We start from the raw sequence: 24,931 nt of genomic DNA, 5'->3' as shown, positions 1-24,931 counted from the left end.
TTTATATTATATTTGTTGTATTTGGTTGGATTTTAATGCAGGAAGGGCTGGATATTGGTGAAAAAAATATTGCAAATATGCCAAAATTAGCGGCGTTTGTAGAAAAAGCGCAGCTAAAAGACATGACTTTTAGCGGCGCTTTTCCCACAAACGCCGCTAAAAGCCTTGACTTTTACCTATAGCGGCTTTTTTTGCGGCGGCGCTTCTATTTTCTTGTAGTATGAATCCTTTCCTGGAAGTCACCTCTTAACTATTTATAACTTTTCTCGCACGATCTTCAACCGTATAAAATTCATTCTTTGACAATCATTGTACCTCTTACTAAAGAACCAGTTGGTTTGAATTCAACCGAACTAGCAGTGGATTTCAACCATGTCCAAATTAGTTACTAACTTTTTCTGATTTTCCAGTAAAAATCGCCAACTTATAGCTTCTTTCAATTAAACTCTCAATTGTTCCTAATTTTTGGATTTAAAGGAAACTAGGTGTGACACACCCAATACTGACAGAGCAGTTGTGCCCCTAATTGTAATTTAGAAAGGTTGTTGTCCACACCACAATCGACCCAAATAACTTTGACTATAACACCATTGTCACTCTCTAGCTCAACTTGTTGATACTCGTTCGCCCAAGCTAGCTAGAAGCCTTAATACAAGGCCCTTGCCTTCGATTTAAAAACTAACGCATTCCTTATATCCATCGCAAATCCAAGCTGCTAACCCCCATCTAAGCCCCGCATGACTCCTTCAATAGACAAACGCCGATGCTTGTACAAGCGTTGTCCGTATTTACCTTATCCAACCAACCGCAAGTGGCTACCATTAAATGACGTTAAAACCACCACTAACAACTTGGTCCCCGCTTTATCCTTACATTAAACATCTCACCCACCCAAGGCTCAATGAAACTATCTCCGCACCGGTACTACTCACACTTGTAAAAACAAACACATTTCGGCTCTTCCATAGGCGCTAGCAAATAAGAGAACACAATGGGCTACTTACCATCAGACAACACAACGATAACCATATTCTACGAATTAGCACAAAGCCATGGACCAAGTGAGTGTGCAAAGAAGGCATTATGTGAATAAAAAGGAAAAATAGAACACTAGGCCCTTCTCTTGAAAAAACAGTCTCGCACTACATGAACCGTGGATTCCACTATGCTTTTACTAGCTCATGATTGTAAAAGTTTATATATAATTAATAGGCAAAAAATTAGATCTTAATTGTAAATTATTTGAGTCTTAATTATATATCTAATCGGTCCCTTCACTAGCTTGTTGAAACTAAAAATGAATTGTATGTAGAACAAAATGAATAAAAATTAATAGAAATGATGAAATTAAAGAAATGAGTCAGATTCACAAATGAATACGTTTTCTTGTTGAGTATAGAATAACTTAAGAATTGTATGTAGACCCAATTCCCCTCATTTTACATGTGAGGATTGTCATCCCTAGTGTTTTTATTTAGAGTGTACTGCCCTCCCGCCCCTAGTTGGATTAGAAAAATATTTTTTCATTAAATAAATATTATTTGTGTTATACTTATTCAACTAGGATTCTCTTATCTCTCCCTATAAATAAATGACACTAGTAGAGTTTTCACGCATAAGTTTTCATATATTGTTATTCTACCAAAAAAGTAGTGAAAATTTATTTTTTTAAAATAAATTTTATTTTTAAGAATAATAATTTTTACCGATTTCTATTGAAAGAATTACTTTTTTACTGAAAATAATAGATTGTTTTTGGTTTTGTGTTTGGTTTTTATTGTTCGAGTCTACACTCAATGCAATTAGAGGTATGAGGATAGTGGATAAAACCATTCGATTGAAAGCTAGGAGCATTTCGAATCTGTTTCACACAAACACATGTAATTTTTGGTAGAATGTTTATTACTATAAATATCATAAACCGGGTCGATTTTAAAAATTTTTAAACTTTTGTTGTAATAGTAAAGCGTTTTCATAACCAAAATTTCCCAACCGACACTTCTTATATAATTCAATCGACATACCCAACAACCATATCCAAACCACCAATCGAGAGAGATACTCTTACAACGAAACATAAAACGGAGATCATAGGAGAATCGTTAAGATACTAACCAAAAATAATCTAGGGGCCATCCGTCAACATTTTCAAATAGTCTTCATTCTTGAACTTACCAAATAGAAATCATTTTCTAAATCCATCAATTCGATCAGTTGCCTAGGCTTCCAAAGCACATAGACTCTATTCTGAAGAGTTTCGATTACAATGCCTAAACCAAAGTAATTTGGTGATGACTGCGAGTGCCATGTTCTCCTCTGTAAGGCCATGCACCCTACTTGAAAAGGTAATGGAAGCCTTCCAACACTGGAACAGTGGGATTAGCTGGATTCACTCCCAGCAACGTCTCCTAAAAGGATGTCCGGTGACCAGTACCAGTACTAGTACCTGCACCCACAGCCACCTCTGATTCATCCACCATTAGATCATCCGAACTCGAAGGGTCATCCTCCCGTCGATGAGCTTTTTTGATTGCCTGACCAAGATCAGACTTGGATAGAACTTCCCAAAGAACTTGGTAACTTAGACACAATTTTTTTCTTTTTCTTCAATTTTTTGTGGGAAATTTTGCAGCTATGCTCTTGAATTTTTTTTAATTGTTATTAAAACGAGACATACAATTACAAGCACAATACAAAAGTATAAAATGTAATTACAAGTACAAATATATGTCCGACCAATTAGAATAACATGTAAAATCAATTCAATATAAAAAATAATAATAAAAAAACTCACACATAGCACACGCACAAACACAAATGTGTATTTTTAACATAACTAAAATTTGGGTCATTACATTCTTGAACTTAATTAATAGAAGTTATTTTCTATATCCATCAATTAAATCGATTGCTTAGGATTCGATTAAACAAAACTATTATTTTGTTTCAATTTACCCCAAAATTTAATATCAACTGAAAAATAATAAATATTAAAGTGAATAAAATAATCATAAATTGAAAATTAAATATTTTTATAAAAATAATGAAGATCCTACCTTACTTTATTTACTTTCACTTTATACAAGAAATTAAAATCCAAAATAATAAAATGAAGTGCTGCTTAGAAAATAAAAATTTCAAAAAAATTACTATCCAAAAAATATCAAAATCTAAATAGCCAATGCGGCCCCAAAAACCAAACCAAAGCTTAGAACGAACCCGACTTCGTATCCGGATCTTGAACCCGAATCATCATTAGCAGCCGGACCCGCTGCACTCTCAGGGGACGAACCGATTGGAGTAGGACTCGATGGGCTACTGCTCGACGGGAAAATCCGGGGACTTTCCGCCGGCGTCGTTGAACTCGAAGGAATATCAGCCGAAACAGGTGGAGCCCCGGCCGGTGTCATTGATGGAGGTGAACTAGTTGGAGTCAATGAAAGTGGAGAACTTGAAGGAGTCGACGCCGGAGGAGAAGCAGTTGGGGGAGAAATCGATGGGCTAGAAGAAGAAGGCGGAGTCGCAGCCGGTGGTTGGATATGTGGAGGAGGAGTAGTAGTCGGAGATTTTGCAGGCGGCGATGATGTTTTTGGAGAACTCGCGGGAGGCGATGATGTTGTTGGAGAACTCGCAGGAGGCGATGCTGTTGTTGGAGAACTCGCAGGAGGCGATGATGAAGGAGATTTGGAGGGAGCAGCTGTGGTTGGAGTGGATTTAGGAGATGGAGAAGGTGAATTTTGGGCTTGAATTACATTTCCAAAAATCAAAACAAAGAGAACAAAAATGGAAAGCTCTTTGACTACACACATCTTTGATTTCCGTTTATGAGATGTTCTTTGAGATTGAAAGGTCAGTGGAGGAATTTATAGAACGGTTTGATCAAAGAAAATTTGACCGTTGTAACAAAATTTAAAATTGATTTAAGAAATAGCCGTTACCACTTACCAGCCGTCAAATCTCAAATCCCAATTATTTTTCTGTTGACTGAATTTTAATGATTAAATCTTTCTCAATTTATTTATTTTAATTTCCCAAAACAATTTAAATTATTTTCTTTCAATTATTAAATTCCAACAATTTTGGTAAATTTTCAACTTCGTCTGTGAAGTTCAAATTTTTCATCGGTATACTAAATAATTAGTCTATCACGTTATAAATTTATAAAAAAATGATACATACATCGTTCATATATTTACGGACAATACTGTATCGTTGATTTTAAATTTTTTAAATATCTTAATAAATATTATAATAAAAGGGTTCGTGATTGTTCGGACCATGAGCAAAGTCTCACTCGTATTTATATCGTATTTAAATTATTTTTTATATATAATTTTATCATGTCCATAATAAGTATTTTGGGCATTACCAAGGTCTTGAAGGTCTTGAAGGGGAGCTATATGGGCTTTACAATTTCAGTTTATATTAGCTGAAACTTGGCATTTAAACTACCTGAAGCATATCTGCAGACTGCAAAACCTATTAATACTCTACTGTTTCCATTTTTAATACTGACATGTACCGGCATAGCACTAAATTTTTATATACCGTTCCAAATTTTATATACTATTATTAAAAATTGGTCAGACGATAATAATTTTTATTATCTTAATTAGTGGTCGAAAATTCAATTCTCACATTAGATTTAAAACAGTTTTAAAATTAAGAACTAATATTTACCTATTAATGAGCCTATAGAATACAAATTTTAGTAAATACCTTGCAAAAACTATGTAAAGTATGTTAATTAGTCAAGTTATTCAGTTTACCATACTAATTTTAATAATAAAATAGATAAAATTTTAATAAAAATTAATTTACTTATTAGTGTAATGAACAAAATTAATTTACTCATTTTTAAGTAAAAAAACAATATACAATTTAAATTCTAATAAAAACCCCATGATGCTTATAAATATTTTAAAACATTTTTCATACATATAAATTTTAATTTATAATTGTTTAACAAAATATTGTATAATAAATCAATATTACCTCAATTAAAATTATTAATTAAATTCTAATGATTATAATTTATTAATTTAAAAAAAATCAAAATAGTGTACCATCCAATATAAGCAGGTATTGGCCAAATCAGCACCCAACATTTTGACCAACCACAACCATGTAAAAACTAGCTTCTCGAGACTAGAAGAGAATATATGGAAAAAGAAATTAAGAAAAAACCACATGCAGCTGTGTTCTATAACTCAAAAGTACTTGGTTTTTCAGATAGTAAAGTTCCTACAGATTATGTTAATGGTTTGTACATATCCTGCAACACAGATGGGTGCAACTGCAGTTTCCCCCTCTAGTATTTTTCATAAATGCTAATTTGCTCATCGGAAAAAGCAACAATAGTTTACAACCAAACCCTTCTAAATAACAACTAAAAAGTACATATTGGCACAAGACATGAATACCTACATTTCCTTTTTGTCATTTTTGCATGTAGTTATTATCCATCTTGTAGGGTCAGGCTTGAACCTCTTGACCAGCAGATTGGGTTTCATCTTTCTCGGCATCTCCTTCGTCGTCTTCGTCATCGGCTTCATCAGCTAGTTTGGTAAGTTCTTCCTGGATCATGAGCTTGATTGATGACTTCCTCGGGGTGAGGTCAGTATTGAAATGTTGAGCTGAAAGGACGTCAATTCTCCATTAGAACATTGCATATCAGAAAAGTTAACATCCTAGAAAAGTACATAATTAGCCATTGAAATAGATGGCTTTCACGGTCGGTTTTCATGATTCACCGTTGAGCACTAACTGAGTTAATCCCGAAACCATCAAAGTTTACAATGAAATTTAGAAGGCAAACCATTACTGAGACTTCTTATCGGACAAAGTATGAAACTAACCATTGAAAACTATGGCTTTCATTGTCAATTTTCATAATTAAACGCTTGTGCCCCAAAAGTGTTTATTATATAACACTGTTAAAAGAGCCGAGTAAAAAGGGAAAGATGCATACCAAGAAGCTTCAGAATGTCAGTGAATGTAGCCTGCAGAATAAAGTAATACAATTTAGTTAGCAAGTACATCGAAATAAATATTAATGATGAAATGAAAACACGAGTGAGATTAAGAAATGAATCTAGATAAAAACTTAAAAATACTCAAAAATGTTTGGATTCACGATGACAAAATTAGACTAAATGGTAACAAGAATTAAGGACTGTGTTTCAGAAAATTGAGTATAAAAAGCAATTCTGTTGTCAATAAACATTCCAAAGAGCCCATTTTCACACTGGCATGTTTAAGCAGAATGTTTGGATGCATGATGACAAAATTAGACTAAATAGTAACAATCCTCGGAGTTTATACTAACTTTCCAATCAATGAATGTGAACAATATTACAATTGTTATCAATGGTAGCCTAATTAGCACTGAAACAAGTCCTCACAACCAATATAGTCTTAGCAGTCGGACCAGACCAAAAATGCTGTGAAGAAAAGTCCAGTAAAGGCTGCAGTCATTATATTAGTATAAAGATCTTACCGTATTGAAGTCCACTTCCTTAAGAATTTTACAAATTGTATCCCTTAGTTCATGATCACTTGGCTTCAGTTTTTGCTCTTTAGCTTTGTCCTTCCCCTTTCCAGCCCTTTTGCCTTAAAAAATAAGGAAAAGATAGAACCATAGGCAATCAGAAGCAAAAGCCAATCTTACAAATTAGGCCACCATAAGAAACAATTATTCAGTTTCCTTGAAAAAAAGTACAGACAAAAAAAGAAAGGAGATTACTATCTTACTGGTTTTCTCCTTGGACGCAGATGTACTCGGTGTAGAGGACTTTTCCTTAGTGACCTTCTCTGGTTTCTTCCTCGAAGACACCTTTGGACTTTTGTCACTATCATCATCTGCCTTTGAACTTTTAGGTGCTGTTGTTTTTGGGGTTCTTTTCTGTGGAGTAGACTTTTTGGGAATCGACACTTTCTTCGTTTTAGCTTTTCCAGCAGATTCCTTCTTTCCAGATGATACTTTTCTACTCTTTTTCTTCTTTCCCACATCTTCTTCAGATTCATCTTCAGTTTCATTTTTCTCCTCACTTTCAGAATCCTCAGGCATCTCGTCCTCAGATTTTTCTGCAACTCCATTTTCATTTTTCTCTTCTTCATTCTGTTCCTCTTCCTTCTCTTCTTCTTCCTTTTCTTCTTCTTCCTCCTCTTCTTCTTCTTCAGACTCATCCTCCGAATCAGGCATACTCTTTTTCCTAGATTTTGGAGTATCCTCACTCTTTCTTCGACTCTGCATAATACATAGAACAAAGGGGAAAAAATTCTAAGAAAATAACTAGGAAGATTAATGTAAAAAGAAGTAAAACCATATGACCCCTAAATCCTTGACCAAAACCATAATACAAAACATTCATATAGAAGTTATTCACATAGGAGACCTAACTGAATGGTATGCTACAATTTCCCTAAACACGGTACAGGTGACTGTCCTAACGAAAAGTTCCAAAGGTTAATCAAGTATAATATTTCTGATGTCAAGAAGGAAAAATTAATACCTTTGTTGATCGCTTAGCTGTGGTCCCAGACTTCGTAGCCCTTTTGCGCTTTTTACCCTTACTTGACTGGATAAAAAATAAACGCTATAGGTTAGAAAAAAGCATGTAAAAATGGAACTTAGGCAAAAGAAGCAGACAAAAATTAGGAAACCTTTTCTTGTTCAGCAAGTAGAACAGTGGTTGTAGCATGAGGAGCCATCAAAAAGTCCATCAGCTTTATAATGATATCTTCCTGCATGTCCATTTTCGGCTTATTAACACCCATTAATGAAATTCAATTTCTTTATTATCAAAATTAGCATTCCATTCAGGATTGCGGAAGTGGGATTATTAACAAGTTCTCACATAAATGACACTCAACTTGGGCAGTGATACTGATTTTTATACTACTAAGTACTAACTACACCACCAGAACCATAGTTTTCAAGAACTCCAGAATTTACCCTTACCTGTCTAGTGAATCACAATCCTATTAAATTATAACTGCTGCATTCCTAGATAAAATTAGTCATATAAATGAGGGTTTCTCAGCTTAAAATAACAAAAAAAATAAGCTTTCTAAAAAGAATAGTAAAGGAAAAAGAATACCCATAGTTCTGTAACTTTACATACATGCATATGTACATTGTTTGACTACTCACCACTTTACTGCGTAGTGGGTACAAGGTGAGAAAAAGAACCCAACGGACAAGTCTATCTTAGTAGGGTTCCTATTAATCAATTTGCATGAATGTTGAATAACCAACTACCAGGAAAGTGCTTTTAACTAATCAAACAAACATACTAGCCACCATTTTCTTGAAATATAGGAAGAACTAAAGCACAAATTACAGCAGTACGACAAACCTTCCTTGTAGTAGCCTTTATAACTGGTATGTCAAGCACGTCACAAAACTCCAATAACTTCTCTTTATTGTACTTGTCAAGCTTCTCTTTTACTTTACCTTTTTGCTTTTCCTGCGATTATCACAACATTTGAATGAAATAAGCACAAGAAACACCTACTATAGTGCAGTAATATCAACCATATAGGAAACTTAAACTAATAGAACAACTACAAATGTCCTAAAAGTTTTGGAATCCAAAAGTCCAACTACTGAAGGATATTGGTTATATCCAACAGAAATACAGCTTCATGATTTTATAATCGTCTTACCTCATTATCATGCCACACAAAACCAGAAAATCGGGAAATATTACTCTTAATCTGCGTAGCCTGCAATAGCAAGGAGCGTGAGTAAAATAAGCAAATTATTACTGCAGCAATCCACACCATCCAAGAATTATTTCTTTTCAAAGACTCGTGCCTGGACTCTGTTTATGTGTATTTGCAAGCCAATAAGCCCTTATCATCAAAGCAAGAGGATGAAACAACATATTTGGAATGCTAGATAGAAACATATAAAATATTCAAAAGGAATCATATTACCTTCCCTCTCCTTCCATAGAGAACATTATGAAGAAGTTTGAAAGTGTCATCAGTCTTCCGTCTAGACAACTTGAATGCCACTGCAAAAAATGACATATGAGAAGCCATTTCACTCAATTTGAGAGGCCATTTCACTCAATTCATGGTTCTGGACTAATATCAAATACTAGAACATATTTAATTTTAAAGGAAAAGGAATTCAAATACACATTAAAGGAACTTAGTAGAAATATGGAAAGGAGACAAGTGAAGTTAAACTAAAGAAGCAGCATCCTCAGATGTTTTCTTAACAATGCAAACGGTATGAAATCAATGATGAACAACATTATTAAAAATGCACTGTTAAGATTTACAAACATAACACCAAACAAAGCCATTGTAGGATATTGTCTATAACAACACAAAAATTTGAGTGATATAAAAAGTACTAAGGAACACACCATTAGGAATATCTTTAAGTGGAGTACCCTTGCCCTGCAATTGCCAAAGTAACCAATTAATTTCTAATGCACCTTCAAAATAGAGATCTAAACATCTAACTTGTCAAAACATATATATATATAACCAATAAAGAGAGGGAAAAAAAAAACCTTTTCGATTTGGAATTCCCTAGAAGAATCTTTTTCAATAGAAGCAACAAGTCTTTCAACAGATTTCCGCTCACGCACAGGTCGATCAGTGAGAGGAGTTCTTTGCTCTGGCTCCTTCTTCTCCTCCAACTTTTTTGTCTTCCCCTTAACTTTCTCCTCAGTTTTTTTACCTTTCCCACGCTTCTTTGAACCTTTTTCCTCCTCGCTTTCTTCAGCCTTCTCTTCTTGCTCCTCTTCATCATCCCCATCCTTCTCTTCATCATCTCCATCCTTTTCTTCATGCTCCTCCTCATCTTCTTCTTCTTTCGACTCTTCTTCAGCCTTCTCTTCCTGCTCTTCTTCATCTTCTTCTTTCATCTCATCCACTTTCTCCTCCTCCTCATCTTTGTTTTCATCATCCGCAACTTTCTTAACATCTTCTTTTGCGTTAGTTTCTTCTTCCATTGCTTCCGTTTTAGGTTCCTCCTTTTCTTCTTTTTCCGTCTCTTTGCTTTCTGTGTCATCCTCGGCCGGTTGGTCTTCATCCATCTTCTCAGTCTCAGCTTTCTCATCATTTTTCTTATCTTCTTCCATTTCCTTTACCCCATTATCTTCTTCCTCTTTTTTCTCTGCTACAACTTCACTGGATTTTTCTGGAAGAGAAGTCCCGTTAGCCACTGGGTCAGGGACTTTGGTCTTTGTTTCTTCTTCACCCATAATCAAACCAATTCAAAATAAATGCTTCAAACAGCAACGCTTGTTTCTCTTGCCCTCCGAATCTGTAGGATAGGATATCAAAAGAGATGAAGAAACAAAAAAAAAAAGGTATAATAATAATAATAATGAAAAATAAATCGATTAATTACACTCAAGACAAAAGAACCATTAAACAGACACTACAACACTCAGCAACAAGCACCATAACCCCACTAAAGACACCGCCATTGAAAAAATCTCCATGAAAACTGAAGTAATAATCCATACATTACGAAACAATAGGCTCTTTAAACGCTTCCAAAATTCACGGCCATATTAGTTTTGCAGGCGAATTTTCCCTTGCAATCTTTTCACATAACAAAACAAAATTTCTGTTCATCACAGAATAAAGTTCTTCTAAGTCTTTCATGAAATACAATGAGCAAAAAGCTGTAACCAACAAAAAAATGTTACTCTCCATATAAGGAGGAAAAACAAACTATAAGAAACATTCAACTTAATGTAAGAAAAAAATATCCTCTAACTGAAAAGCCTCATACTCCAAAAGAGAAGTACAGCATTCCAGACTTGAATTGCATTAATAGAGATCCAGATGAGTTTGACATGTTAAAAAGCAAAGAAAAACCCAAACTTGACCCACAAGAAGTAAGAATTCAAAATTCATAACAAAGTCACCTTGTTGGTTCCTAAGGGTAAAAATAAGGGGGAAATTTTAAATCTCACAAGTTTTTTTCCCTTTCGTCTCTCTACCCAATATAAATCCTAAATCACAGTTTAACAAAGCAAAAACCAGAGTCTATTAAAGCTTAATTAAATAGATTTTCAATTTAGACAAAGAAAAAAAACCCAAATCTAAAAATTGAAAACTCGTCAATTCTCAAATTTTAAAGCAACCAAACTAACACCGAAGATTTTCCCACAAAACAGTTAGTAAAAGAACCCAAATTTTTGCAATTTTCAAAAACGTTGAAATCTAAAACCCTAACTTTTTAGCACACCCAAAAAAAGCAAACAAAATTCCAACGAAAATAAAACCAAATATAAGCTGAAAATCGAAAAAAAATAAAAGCAGAAAACTTACAGCGAGTTACGGACTGTTTATAATCATTCAAAAGCTCGACAGAGAGCAGAGAGTGTTTTAAAGTGAGAAAATTTTTTTAATTAAATTTTTTGTTTTTGTTTTTTGGGGGAAACAAATTTTAAGCTTTCAATTTTTTCAAAGTGCGGACTTGAAACCCGGATTTTAAATGCAGTTAAGTGACACGTCGGACGGGATCTTGTCAGAAAATGGGCGAAACTCGAGATGGGAGGTAATGGACGGCTGTGATCTTGTTCATTCTACGTAATGTAAATCCAAGGGTTGAGATTTTGTTATGGAGGCATCTTGGAAGTTGCGGGCCCCACATTTTGGGGTTTGCTGGTGGGCCCCTATTTTGTGAGGTAAATTGTGGGCTGATAGTGGGAGCGGTTTTTCCTATTTTTATTTTATTCAAAGTAATTATTAGTTTTTAAAAACTTAATTTTTGAATACAAAGGTATAATGCTAAAATTAGTCCTTAATGTTTATAATTCTTTTCAATTTTATTCTTTTTTGAGTTAAATTTGATTGTCTATCTTTTAAAAAGCGTTAAATTTAACCATAACGTTTCAAAAAGAGTCAAATTATTGTTTTTTAAAGAAAATATTCATTGAAATATTAAATTTTTAACACAGTAGCCCGCATGACAATCCATATTGATTTTTTGAATTTTTATATTTTTAAAATTTTGAATTTTTTTGTAACTTTTAAATTATATTATTGGTGTGTGACATATGAGACAAATAGTGTTATGTCAACATAAAATATAAGTGGATTGTCATATTGGTTGCCATATTTGGCCCTTCACCTTTACAAAAATGTCAATTTAGCCTTTAATTTAATTTTTCACCTTTTTAACCCTTAAAATTATATTTTTGTCAAATCAACCAAAATAAATAGAAAAATTAACCTTTTTTAACTTTGCTAACTTTGCATACACATGGATGACACGTTAGCATTTAAATAATTTTTCAAATTTTAAAAATCAAAAATTAATACAAGCTATTTTTAAAATTAATAACCATTTAAATTATTTTAAAATTATATTAATTATACAAATTATTTTTTAATATTTTAAAATTAAAAAGATTAATTAAATGCTAACATGGCATCTACGTGGGTTAATATCTACCAATAACTATTTTTCATTCCCAAAATGCTAATTAATTAAATTAATTATTTCAATTAAATTATTTTCTCAATGTAATTCTAATTTTGTTAAAGTCATGACAACTCTACCGTATTGGAATCCATGAGAAAATTAATTTGATTGTCTCATTCAACAAATCTACAATGACTAATTAATTTAATTCTTTCTAACTTCAAAGTTTAATTATTTAATTACACTGGTTAAATAATAATTTGAAGAAATTAATTTTTTTTCTACGTCATTTTGTATACTTAGCGAGAAAACACATCCATTGCAAATAGAAATATGTGCGATCCATTTCTTTTAGTTGTCGTTTTCATTCATTTGATATTATTAGTTCTATATGCAATTCGTTTCAAGCCATCTTGAGCTAGTCGAGGGGCAATTGGAAATATATAATTAGAGCTCAAATAATTTGAAATTTAGTTTCTACTCTTCGTCTATTAATAAAACATTATTTAATCATGTAGTCATTCCACTATGGTACCTTCCTTATTATATACCATTATGAAACTAACTCTAAAAGTGCTCGTCCAATAACCTCATAAGTGTGTTACTCTCATAAGATATATTTAATCTCTTTGGGATAAAATCTATTATCTCGATATAATCTTACTTTATCTCATAGTATCTATTACATCTTGCAATGAAAAAAACCAATTACTAACACATCATAATTAAAGCATTTATCTTGTGACAAAGACAAATGACTCGTGACCTCATTTACTTTTCATCAATCATGTAATATCGATGATAGGATATCATTTATCCATTAGTTGGGTTATGAATTCCACTATTTTGAATGATGCTGCATGTTGCAAAAGTTGTATACCCAACGCACTAGCTTTCGGTTCCTTGCCTATTCGAACTCAGAATTTTAATACATCAAAGTATACAAGTCACACATACATTGCCCATCGTCCACATAGAATTAAGGTATACCATACTATGAATGTCATAAGTGAATAAATCTATAAACGAATTTAGGATAAATTCAACTTGGGTATTATCCAATGTATTGCCAGTCCGAACAATAACATCTATTTATCTATCTTCTGAGAGTGATTTGTTTCGATACTTAAAATAAGACATCCCCCAATTGGATTTGATAGATGACATAATAGCCTTTCTATCAATTTTCTCAATTTCGATTAGACTATAACTATTTAGATTATTTACTAATATAAGTTATTTTCTCGCATTGTGATCCAATCACATAATGCAACTTAATATTAGTTAAATATTAGATAATCAATGAGTCAATATTTGTTTACATTTTGCTTTATGAGCAAAAATCGTTAAGAAAAGTGCAAATGATATTAATGTATAATGAAATTTTATATAAAATAATTTGTTTGAAAGATTACAAGTAGAAAATAACGAATACACTACATTTAGGGTACTACATCCTGACAGGTTTAAATAATGATTTTTTTTAAAAAAAAATCTACAGGCCTTATCTCACTCTAAATCCACTTTTCAAAATATAACTTGCTTCATTCAGATTGGAGTTGTTCAAAATCCATTACACGATTCAAATTCTGCCATCCCAAAATCCACCAACTATAAGTCTTATTATGATGTTTTTTTATTAATTTTACATGGCTGAAAAGGCACTTCGAAACTCTCCTAAAGAAACCTTCTATTTGAGATTATTCAACATGCAAGAGCTTGCACCCATTAGCTAATCAGTGGTGTACTGTAGCTAGAAAAGTCTAGCAACAAAGTTTAGCCCAAACATAATCCATTGTTAGATTATTTCCATAGATAAAAACATACAATTTGGGGTCTGTTGTTTTAGTATGTCTATAAAAAGTTCTATGCAAGGCATGAAGAGTGAGAAACGTGAAAAAGTATTATTGTCTTGTTATTTCCCAATCATGAGTATGGTATCAACTTCCATGGATAGTGTCTACCCCTTATACTTTACATGCTTTTCTTTTATTATAAAGTAAAATTGTAAGCATGTGTTATAAAATGTATTGCATTATTAATGGTTTTATATTGGTATTGACTTTTAATATTTTAATAGATGGATTGGGCATCGTGACCATACAACTTATTGGAAGGATGATCTTGTATAGATGCGATTGCAAATTGTTATTCAATCATATGAAAAGGTAATTTATTTGCTACATTGATATTTACTTAATATAATTATTATCATAATTGAACTTAAGTTCATTTATTTATTTATTTTTGTAGTTTGTGTAGAAGTACTATCAAGCTTCAAAGATTACTACCATACTATTGGGGAATGTATGCTTGCACAATCATATTTTTAATGTGTGCACGACACTTATGCACTTCTCTTATATCAAGTGGCATTAATGTGATTGAATATTAAAAAACTAAGCGAACTTGTTGGTCCTCCAAATCTAAGTCTTGATCTGATAAGGATGCCTATACTAGATTGGTCAAGTATCAAACTTGCTTTTCTGTAATTTAGGGCCAATATAACGAGCTCGTCCATAACTGTAGTGCCTTTTAATGTTAATAACTTGTTTGAGGTTCAAAATTCAATGCAACCACCAAATAATGGTTGTATATGTTTTATAATGATTTTAATTAGATAACTCTGTAACTGGGTTATAGGCTTTATTGTTAGTGAGTTTAGATAATTTAATGATTTTTATTAGTTTAATTAGATAAACTTATGTAATAATTTTTAAATTTTTAATTAGGTTCCTATTTTGTATTATTAGTTTATGAATTTATAAATATCTATATACAACATATAAATATATCTATAAATTGAAATACCAATGAAAACATTAAAAATAATCCAAAAGTGAAATTTCAAAGCAATTCCGAAAGTGAAGTTCCACGTGAATACACACCAAGTTGAATATATACACGAATCTAGGTAAGAAAAGAATAGAACTTGTATAATTTGAAGTCTAGACCTCAATTTACAACTACAGTAAGTTAAGTATATTACTTCATAACAAAATACTAAAGAAAACATACAATTGAAAATATGTTAAGTCTACATAACAAGTTTTTAACCTTAAACAAGTTTATTGGAGTACAATTTATGCATTGCTCTCCTTATCTAATGTTTGACTCCTTTGCATCATGTGTAGACTTGTGTTTGTCGTATCCTTTAGTTCTACATCATGAACAATGTTTTAGATAGCCTAACTCCTTATTGTCCATTTTGGTTGGTATTTAGGTTTATTAAAGGCACCTCTTTGGGGGCTTGCAACATTATGGACTCAAACACAATTGATAAGTTATCATGTTTATTGAATAATAGTTTTTACAAAAGGTGATTGAAATACATACTGATAAATATTGATTACACGATTAAGTTAGAAAATGTTATTCCATGCAGTTCGAATGCATCGTATTGCATGCAATGATCACATGCGAACATGGGCACCTTTCTGCTTACAAATGCCCACAGTCACACCACCTCTTATCAAGATCGACTTTAAATAAACTTGGTGACACCCCCATACCAGATCAATAGATCATTAACCTTAAACATGTGTTGTGAACGGGAGAATTCTATTACACATAGGAGCTAAATACACTTTGTGGTAAGAAGTGTGTTCGGTTCCTCTAATGTTACCTTGTTGCTTCTCCCATTTGAACCAAAGTTAATTGGTCTTATGGTACCTTATTTTAACTAATGCAATAATCAGCAAATGACAGATGATTTTTAATAAAATGCCACTGGTCCACCAAGATTAATCCATCGATAACACGTCATAGTGTCACATATAAAAACCACATCTAACTCGAACTGACAACGATCCTTGATCAAAAGGTTTTAAAATAGGAGCCCAACGACATCTCATGACTAAAACCAACCTCGAACATTGATTAAAAAACTTTACTAATCCTTAATTGTCAGGTATTAATAATCCAAATTCAAAAACCTGAGTTGCGACTCATTAAGCTAGGTAAAGCATGAAACTAAGTCAAAAGATATCGATACCTTAAGGAGGGTAACAAAAGGTATCAATACCAAGAGTTTAGTTATCAATGCTTGTTTTCCTTAAAATCCTTAACTGGCTACTGAGTTACCATGTATCGATACTTTTTTCATAAGTATAAATCTATTGACTAAATGCATCAATACCGAAAAGTGAGGTATCTATAGTGCTCTCAAAAGTTCAATTAGCTACTAGCTTTACAAGTATCAATACCAATGCCTAAGGTATTGAAACCTAGGTGCAATGAGACCTTAAAAACCTATCTAAAGTCAATTTCTGGGTAATAAAACACCTCCAAACTTATCTAACACTGATATACCCTATAAGACTTCGAGACTCATTTATCACATTTTTAATCTATCATCAACCTAAGCCACTCAACATTTACAACCAAGTAATTTACGAATCCTTTCTAACTTTTTCCTGAATCAATTTATAACTCACGTCACATTTGGTCAAAACAACAAACAAATTGAATCTTCAATGACTATTCCATAATTTTGCCTTACTTTCAATTATCCCTGGTTTGATTCAATTCATGATCTAAACAATTATTTTAAACAATTTATCAATACCAAACATTTTTATATTATCTCATGATATGCATGAATCTGTTTAATTCTATTTTTTGGATGCCTCTAAATTTTTTTCTTTTTATTCAATTTAGTCCCTAAAAACGACATTGCCATAACTTTCAATTTTGAGCTTTGATTTCAAAACCAATCTCAATCACATCCTTTTAGGACCCTTTATTAGCTATTATTATAAAAATTTATATCAAATTTGCAATTTATACACTTTAGTCCTTTTGTACAAAACTAACAATTAAACTTTATAATCTAGTCCTTTTCACACCTAAGCTTAAAATCTATCAATTTAACATATATTTCTTCAAGAAACCATCAATGGAAACATTCAAAAACTTTAAAAACATTTTCAAATTGATAAATGGGCTAGCCAAATCAAACTCCCATGACTTTAAAAACATAAAAATTATAAGAAAGGAACTAGTATAGCTTACCAATTTGAGGGGCCAAATGTTTGAAACTTTTTCTTAGGTTTTCTTTTCTTTTTCATGAAAAGGTTGAAGAAGATGAAGAAAATAAATATGACATCTTTATGTTTTAACTTATGTACTTGTAATTAAAATATAATTAATCATAATTATTTAATTAAATTTTAATTAATTAAAAGTTAATTGCAATTAACAAGTGGATTTTAATACCTTTCCACATTGCTTGAAAAAATTATAATGGTCAATTTACCACTTTAATTCTTCAACTATTTAAAAATCTATAATGATAAGGCATACAATTTAGCTTCGTACATTAATTAACTATCAATTAGATAAAATTATTGGTCCAAATTTTAATATATTTCTATAATAGACTCATAAATATTAAATATTAATATTTACGACTCGATTTACAAAGAGATTCTGAAATCATCATTTTCAAAACCACTGAAAATTTGGGCTGTTACATTTGATGTATTATATTTTTTAAAATTTATTTTTATATAAAAAATTTAATATAGGCGAGCTAACTTGATTTTAGCATTTTCTGCCTGGGTCGGGCTTAGAGAAAAAATTTAAACTTATTTTTTGGTTCGAACCCGAGCCTAGAAAATAAGCCTAAAATTTTGCATCGACCAAGTCTAGCTTGACTTATGATGAAGTCAACTCGACACTTATGAATGTCATTTATAAAATTAACACTAACTTCGACAGTTGTAAGTGACAAAATTATAATAGAATCATATCATTATTAATAAATAACTGAATTATCGATTCAATTACGAGATTCGTACAAGATTCTATCAGGAGGATTCCCATAAATAAAGAAACATTAACATTCTTGGATGTCGAGATATTTCGAAAAATAATTCAAACAAAAATTTTGATAAATACTAAAATTTTCTTTTGATAAATAATAAATGTTTTCTAGAATTAATGCAATTATTGTTATAGTATATGAAATTCTACAAAGAAAATTTTTAGGGTTAGGGTCTTTTTCTTTTGAAAATTTGTGTCTATAAATTCTTCATAAATCATTTAAAAAGCCAACCATCTTTTCCTAAGAGAGAGAGAGAGAATAAGGTTCCAATTTTGAAGATTCTTTTTGGTTTTTATTTACATATTGCAGAACTTTCTTCCTTTTAAAAAAAATTTGTTTTGGATTCGTTTCGTTGCTGCTGAGTTTTTGTTGATCTCTGGGCTTTGTTGCCCTTTCGCCTTTGAAATCCATGATCTTCAGCATCCCATGGACTCATCTCCAGTGCACACCACTTCTTCACTTCATGAACAAGAAGATGAGTGGGGTATATTAACTCTCTCTCTCTCTGTTTGTTTGTTGGGAAAATTCTGATAAATGGGAGAAATTTGGATCCATATCAAAAATATCGTTTTGTTTTTATTAGTGAGTTTTTATTAATATTTACTTTGTAAGATATGGGTTTTTTAGATTGTAGTGATATATGGGAGAAAACTGGGTGTTTGAATTGATTTTCACTGGAAAATTGCTTTGTTGGCATCATTTGATATGGAAAATTTGGTATTTATGATTATCTGTTTCAATTCTATTTCTTTGATGATTTTGTTTTGATTGGGGGATGGTGAGATTTATGCATTTCCTTCATCATTCTTTATTGCTTTAGTTGATATCTGATTGCCTCTTGTATGGAAGTGATGATCTTATGAACAAGTTCATCTGTTTGGCTAATTAAGAAGCATTTGAAGGTTACATACTTGTAGTAAACTAGAATTTGAGTTTATGAAGCTTTACTTTGTGTAGGAGATCTTAGTGAGGAAGAAGGGTGAAAGTAACAAGAGGTCCCTCTATTATAGTGACTGCTTCAAATTAGTCATTGTATTATTAAATGGATCAATTTAGTCCTTAACTAGTAAAAAGAATTGAATAAGGTCAAATTGTGACAGTTAACATTTATTGTTTAACAAAGTTAGTATTTTTAAAGCTTTTATGGTTTTGCAAATGAAATCTTTTGTTTGGAGTTGAGCTGCAAATGAAAAGAATAAATTTCATGTCATCTTTTAAATAGTAAGAGTCAACTCTGTTAAAAGTTTGCTTCATTTGATTCTTTTTATTAATTCAAGGACTAATTTGCACTAGTCCTTATAATAGAAAGATCTGATAGGTACTTTCACCAAGGGAGAAGTTAGAGAATTGAACTAGTCCTTATATTTGTAGCTGTTTGCCTTGCATCAATTTTGGTGCCCCTATTTTTGAGATCTTTTCTACCACTTACACTTTTTGCATTCATTTTCTGTAGATGTAACTTATATGCATATCTTGAAGTTCTCAGTTCAAACTTCTCACTTCAAAACATTTGTTCCATAGTTGTTTGTTGGTCTTTGATTTCTTTTGGTATGTTAAACGAGCCAATTCTTTAGCAAGATGATAGTAAACACGGATGCACTTACATTTTGGCTTGTTCATTTATTCCTATTGCAATTGCTGGTCTTTTGTGGCTTCTATTAGTTTGTTTTTTGGTTTTCCCATTGTACCATTTCTCTTCTTTTGGTGTTCAAGTTTATTCAATTCCGTCATTTGTAAGCTGTTAATTTCATCATTGTATTCGGTCAAGTCTAGCATCTCTAACTATGGAATGAAACTGTTTAGTACTTGCCCTTTTGACAATGAACACAATATTGGCACACAGTTTCAAAGATGGATGTGCTAAGTGGCCTTTTGTAAAGGGGTCGGTCTTATGGTTGGAGAGAGACTTGTTGTCATTATTTTGCAGATTGTTATCAGTAGAGTTAGAGAGTTTTATACTGTTGGTATGTTGAAATATTGTCTATAACTTTTTTAAAAAAGGTTTTTCTTATGTTGATGTCTGTTCATTCTTTTGTGTTTCGTTAGACACTGATGGATTCGTGATTCCGAGCTTGGGAATTGAAGAACCATATAAAACTAAAGCTGATACTTCAGATGTAGAAACATCGAAACCGCATTCGCATCAGGTCATTTGCAAATATCTATACCACTATAGATGTCAAGAGTCAATACGGTAAAAGTATCATGGAGACCCTTGTATGAAGAGTAAGATTGCATTTTGCTTCCTCTACTCAATGAATGGGCAAATTAGCCCCTGTATATTAGATCAAAGAGTAAACTGATCTTTCTATTGAAAATTTCGTCTATTTCTATCGTTAAAAATTGGTCTCTATACCTCAAAATGAAGTACATGTGGTTTGATAGCTATGCTAGTTTTTAACAATAGAATTGAATAAAAATTTTAACAGAAATGATCAATTTACTCTTTGATCTAACCTATAAGGATTATTTAACTTATTTTTCGAGTAAAGGAGGCAAAATGCAATCTGACTCCTAGTACAGGGGGGCCTTCATGATACTTTTACCGAGTCAATCCTTATTTGTTTGAAACTTTTTTCTTGTCTTGTGCAGGCCAAAAAAGAAGAGTACATCTACTTGGGACCGCATGGTGCACCGCCATCACAATCCAGGCAGCAGGAGCTGAATCCGTCCACTCGTAAGCAACGTTTCAAACAGAAACTAAAGGAAGCTGATAAAAGGGTCGGCGGGACAGGGCGGGAGAACAAGGTGGAAAATTTGAAAGAGCTTGTTGGTGGTGGGAAAGCAAGCCCCAACATGTCCAAGGGTTCCCCTAGGGATTGGCTAGACCCACATTGCAATGAATCAGAATTTGAGAAGCCATACCCTCAGTGAATCAGAGCTTTCCTTAGCTTAAGATATTTATCGGTGCAAAGTTCGACATACCAGCACCACTTATTATAAGTCTTTATCTTGTATGCAAGCGAATTATCGAGCTTATGTATTTTGACAATAATCTATCAACCAAGCCATTTGGTTTTAGTACTAATGAGAAGACATTGAAAGATATATTTATAAAGCTCCTTTACTACAATTTTCTTCACATACACACTTTTGTATATTGTGAAAACTTGCAAATACTCGGAATTTTGCAGTTCTGAGCAGAACCTAAATTCTGAAGAGAAAAGTAATAACACCTAACTATATGTGTAAATTTTCATTATAAATTGGGTCTCCAAAATTGTCTGCTAAAAGCAGTATACATAGAACTAATGTTTTCTAACTGTAAGACAAAATAAAAATAAAAATCTGAAGATTCCGACCACCAAAAATTGACTCGATATGCCACCTGATTTGATGGATAATGTTTGTCTCGGAGTATAAACCTTTGCAGGGTTCATTTGATGCTCATGAACTCTAATCCGGTTGCCGTGGGCGTCAATCCGTACTGCGCCAAATATTTGGGATCATAGAATTTGCTTAGATGTCTCATCCCGTTGTCGCATAGAATGGTTACAATAGTGTGGCCAGGGCCAAGACCCTTTGCCACTCGAACAGCTCCAACACAGTTCATGGCTGAAGAACTCCCAAGAAAGAGCCCGTCGTTCTTCAAAAGGAACCTGAAATATTGAGCAGATAAAAAGATTACAGCTAAGAAGCCGAGCAAGACGGCTTTCATGTGATTTTATATTGGATTTGACAGAAATAGGAAGTTTAAGGAGACAAATACAGAAGTAATATATATTTCTAAGGTGATAGACAGACCTCGACATTTCAACAGCTTCCTTATCCGTGCCTTGAAAAGCTCCATCGAGCTTTGCCATCATAAAATTTTTAGTCAATCTGTTGATTCCAATCCCTTCTGTTATGGTGTCAAACGGATTCTTCAACCTTCGCCCTTCGGCTTCCTCTTTAGTGTACATGACTCCCCGAGTTACCTTATTGAACAAACCAGAACCGGGAGGATCTATCAAGAAACACTTGATTTTCGGACTCTTCTCCTGTTTAACATTCATGAATTAAGTTAGCCCCTCCTATAAATATGTACAGGCAGTTAAAACGAACTAACGACGTTATTACTTCTACCTGAAGAAATGTAGAAACACCAGCCACGGTACCACCAGTGCCTGCTGCTGCAACAAATGCATCCACATTGCCATCAGTCTGCTCCCAAATCTCAGGCCCAGTACCCTCATAGTGAGCCCTGAAGTTTGCCAAATTTTCAAATTGATCCGCAAAGAAACCACCATTACAATGGCTCAATAAACCCGGATTTTCTTTCTCCTGGTCAGTTACGAAACCATCCATTGGCTCCCGGTCTTTGCCATCAACTTGGCTGACCTTTTTATCCTTTGCCGCTAATTCATTTGCCTCTAGCGCACGCCTCCTAGCAATATTGACAAAATGGTCTTTGTGTGTAATCGATACTGGTCTTACCCTTTCAACAGTAGCTCCCAATGCTTCGAGTATTTGAGACTAACATATGTTTGCAACAGACAATAATTTTCGAGTTAGTGTTGTGAATTCAAAGTAAATATTTACAAGAAAATTCAGAATATGCTCATCCATAGTACATTTTACACAACCTTCTCGATAGCAGCATCATCCGGGATGACTACATGACATTTGCATCCAAAGGCAGGAGCTACTGTAGCGAGGCTAATCGCAGTACTCCCAGCACTTCCTTCAGTAACTACCCCCCCGGGAGCTAGATCACCTGATTCAAGAGCCTATATTGCGCCAGAAAATTGGAAAGCACAAGGAAGAAAACGTGCGGATTAACAAACAGAACTGCCAATGCTATAAACATAACAGAGTTACAGAAGCGGTAAAAGTACCCTGGAGGCACTTGTCCTTGGAGTGAGATTGTGTTTTTCCCTTTCTACTAAAAAATGGGCAATTTAATCCTTGTAAGTTAGATCAAATAGCAAGATAGTCTTTCTGTTAAAAATTCCATTCATTTCTACGATTAAAAACTGAAACACATGGCACACCACATGTCATTATCTGGTTATTCTGTTAACCACGCCAGGTTTTAAAATGTACAAATGGATTGAAATTTGTAATAGAAGAAGGACCAATTTGTTCTTTAACTTGATGTACAGGGACTAATTTGCCCATGCTTTAAGTAGAGGGGGTAAAATGCAATCTAACTCCTAGTACAGGGATATTTACAATTATGAATATTAAATCCCCAAATTCTGAAAAAACATACAAAGATACATTTATCCATGATAATAACATAATAAGGCTTCAATTCTCACTCCATGGCTAAAAGTGCTATATTTCAAATGCAAGCTTTTTAATCTGAAACACGAACTATCATATACAGTGCATTATAGCTTGAAATTTTCTCATTTCTTCTATCTGTAACCAATTTGAATTGAAAATTTATTGAATATAAATGTAAAATTTATGGTTTTGATCCCTCTACTATCCTAAAATTTAAGATATAACCTTCTATTAATTTGGCATAATTTGGTCCTCATACTTTTAGAATGTTATTAATTAGTCAAATTTTGTTAATATTGTTACAATTCAAGTTAAAGTGCTGATGTAGAATTTTTTTTTAAATTACTTGTCGACCTAACTAAATATAAAAAATTCGTCATAAGCAATTTAACATTAGGAGTGTTGATAATTTGGATACAAATAAAACTATAAAAGTATGAGCACCAAATTATACCAAAATCAAAGTATAGGCTAAATTACAAATTTCAGCATAGCAGAAGGACCAAAACCATAATTTGACCAAATATAAATTACCTCCTCAATGACTTTCAAAGCAACCCTATCTTTCACACTTCCTCCAGGATTCAGGAACTCACACTTGCCCAGAATCTGAAACAAAATCACACCAACAAGCAATTTAAATGATCATTTTCCTTCATTTTCAGGAAATCAAGTCCATAAAAACCATTGATTAATAAAAGAAAACATGAAAGACCCAAATCTCAAAATCAGCCAAAAAAAGTAACTTCAAGGCTAAACATCAATAAAATCCAAAAAGAAAAAAAAAAAGAAGCTTTGAGTTCAAAGAGGTATATTATCGAAAACCCAGTGATCAGATTTGAAAAAAGAAAAAGAGACATGAAAGTAACCTCACAGCCAGTGGCTTCAGAGAGGCTATTGATGCGGATCAAAGGGGTGTTACCAATGGCATCGACGACTCCATTTCTGGGTTTTTTCTTCTTGTTGGAATGAAGGGTCGAATTGGTCTTTTTGAAGAAGAGGAAGTAAGAGAAGATCACCATGGAAATGGAGATGGCGGCAGTGGAAGCAACAATAGCGCCTGTGGTTCTTACAGGCGCCATTGTGGCGGCTTGATTACAGGACTTCAAATTGAAGAAAGCTTGAAACAAAGACCAGTTAATTGATGACACGAGTTTTTGCTTCGTTTGGTTGTTTCCAGAATTTGCTGCTTTGGAGTTCGAGTTTGATTTCAGGCCTAGTTTCAATTTCTCATGTTTAATTTTAGGGTAAATTTTGGTTTTAATCCTTTCACTGCATTCAACTTTAAAATTTAATCCTTTTCTTTTATGAACTAATCCCTATATTTTAATTCAGTATAATTTAATTGTCCTATTAGTAAGATTAATAATAACATGAAAAATTTTGGTAAAAATATGTACAGTTAATCAAAAATATTAATATTGTGATTAATTATCTCTAGTTGTTTACTTTTGAAATTGATCGGGATTAAATTATTCTTTTGC

The 24,931-nt window shown here is 32.8% G+C and overlaps 4 protein-coding genes across 5 annotated transcripts; 1 reads left to right on the top strand and 3 right to left on the bottom strand.

The window, feature by feature from the left end:
- Positions 1-3,029: 3,029 nt before the first annotated feature.
- LOC108488447 (classical arabinogalactan protein 5-like) lies at positions 3,030-3,871 on the bottom strand. Its single transcript, XM_017792727.2, has one exon. The coding sequence runs from the start codon at positions 3,807-3,809 to the stop codon at positions 3,171-3,173; it is 639 nt and encodes a 212-aa protein (XP_017648216.1). The 5' UTR covers positions 3,810-3,871; the 3' UTR covers positions 3,030-3,170.
- Positions 3,872-5,175: 1,304 nt separating this feature from the next.
- On the bottom strand, positions 5,176-11,480 carry LOC108489230 (DEK domain-containing chromatin-associated protein 4-like). The gene is made up of 12 exons (XM_017793608.2): positions 11,311-11,480; positions 9,534-10,291; positions 9,384-9,417; positions 8,944-9,023; positions 8,671-8,730; positions 8,361-8,471; positions 7,666-7,746; positions 7,515-7,580; positions 6,754-7,249; positions 6,500-6,612; positions 5,972-6,002; positions 5,176-5,636 (listed from the first exon to the last, which is right to left on the bottom strand). The coding sequence occupies exons 2-12, from the start codon at positions 10,227-10,229 to the stop codon at positions 5,476-5,478; spliced, it is 1,929 nt and encodes a 642-aa protein (XP_017649097.1). The 5' UTR covers positions 10,230-10,291; positions 11,311-11,480; the 3' UTR covers positions 5,176-5,475.
- Positions 11,481-18,237: 6,757 nt separating this feature from the next.
- LOC108489560 (uncharacterized) lies at positions 18,238-21,294 on the top strand. Its single transcript, XM_017794198.2, has 3 exons — positions 18,238-18,720; positions 20,283-20,383; positions 20,829-21,294. The coding sequence occupies exons 1-3, from the start codon at positions 18,663-18,665 to the stop codon at positions 21,108-21,110; spliced, it is 441 nt and encodes a 146-aa protein (XP_017649687.1). The 5' UTR covers positions 18,238-18,662; the 3' UTR covers positions 21,111-21,294.
- A 127-nt stretch (positions 21,295-21,421) lies between these two features.
- On the bottom strand, positions 21,422-24,673 carry LOC108489559 (cysteine synthase 2). Of its 2 annotated transcripts, none has more exons than XM_017794197.2 (6): positions 24,317-24,673; positions 23,982-24,056; positions 22,802-22,945; positions 22,302-22,691; positions 21,981-22,216; positions 21,422-21,835 (listed from the first exon to the last, which is right to left on the bottom strand). In XM_017794197.2, the coding sequence occupies exons 1-6, from the start codon at positions 24,527-24,529 to the stop codon at positions 21,613-21,615; spliced, it is 1,281 nt and encodes a 426-aa protein (XP_017649686.1). In that variant the 5' UTR covers positions 24,530-24,673; the 3' UTR covers positions 21,422-21,612. The 2 variants fall into 2 exon arrangements, with proteins under 2 accessions (XP_017649686.1, XP_052884374.1); XM_053028414.1 differs by having other exon boundaries at positions 24,370-24,524.
- Positions 24,674-24,931: the final 258 nt, after the last annotated feature.

This window comes from Gossypium arboreum, chromosome 5, assembly GCF_025698485.1.
Source record: "Gossypium arboreum isolate Shixiya-1 chromosome 5, ASM2569848v2, whole genome shotgun sequence".
NCBI classification, from domain to species: Eukaryota; Viridiplantae; Streptophyta; class Magnoliopsida; order Malvales; family Malvaceae; genus Gossypium; species Gossypium arboreum.
This window is presented reverse-complemented; position numbering and strand designations above follow the sequence as displayed.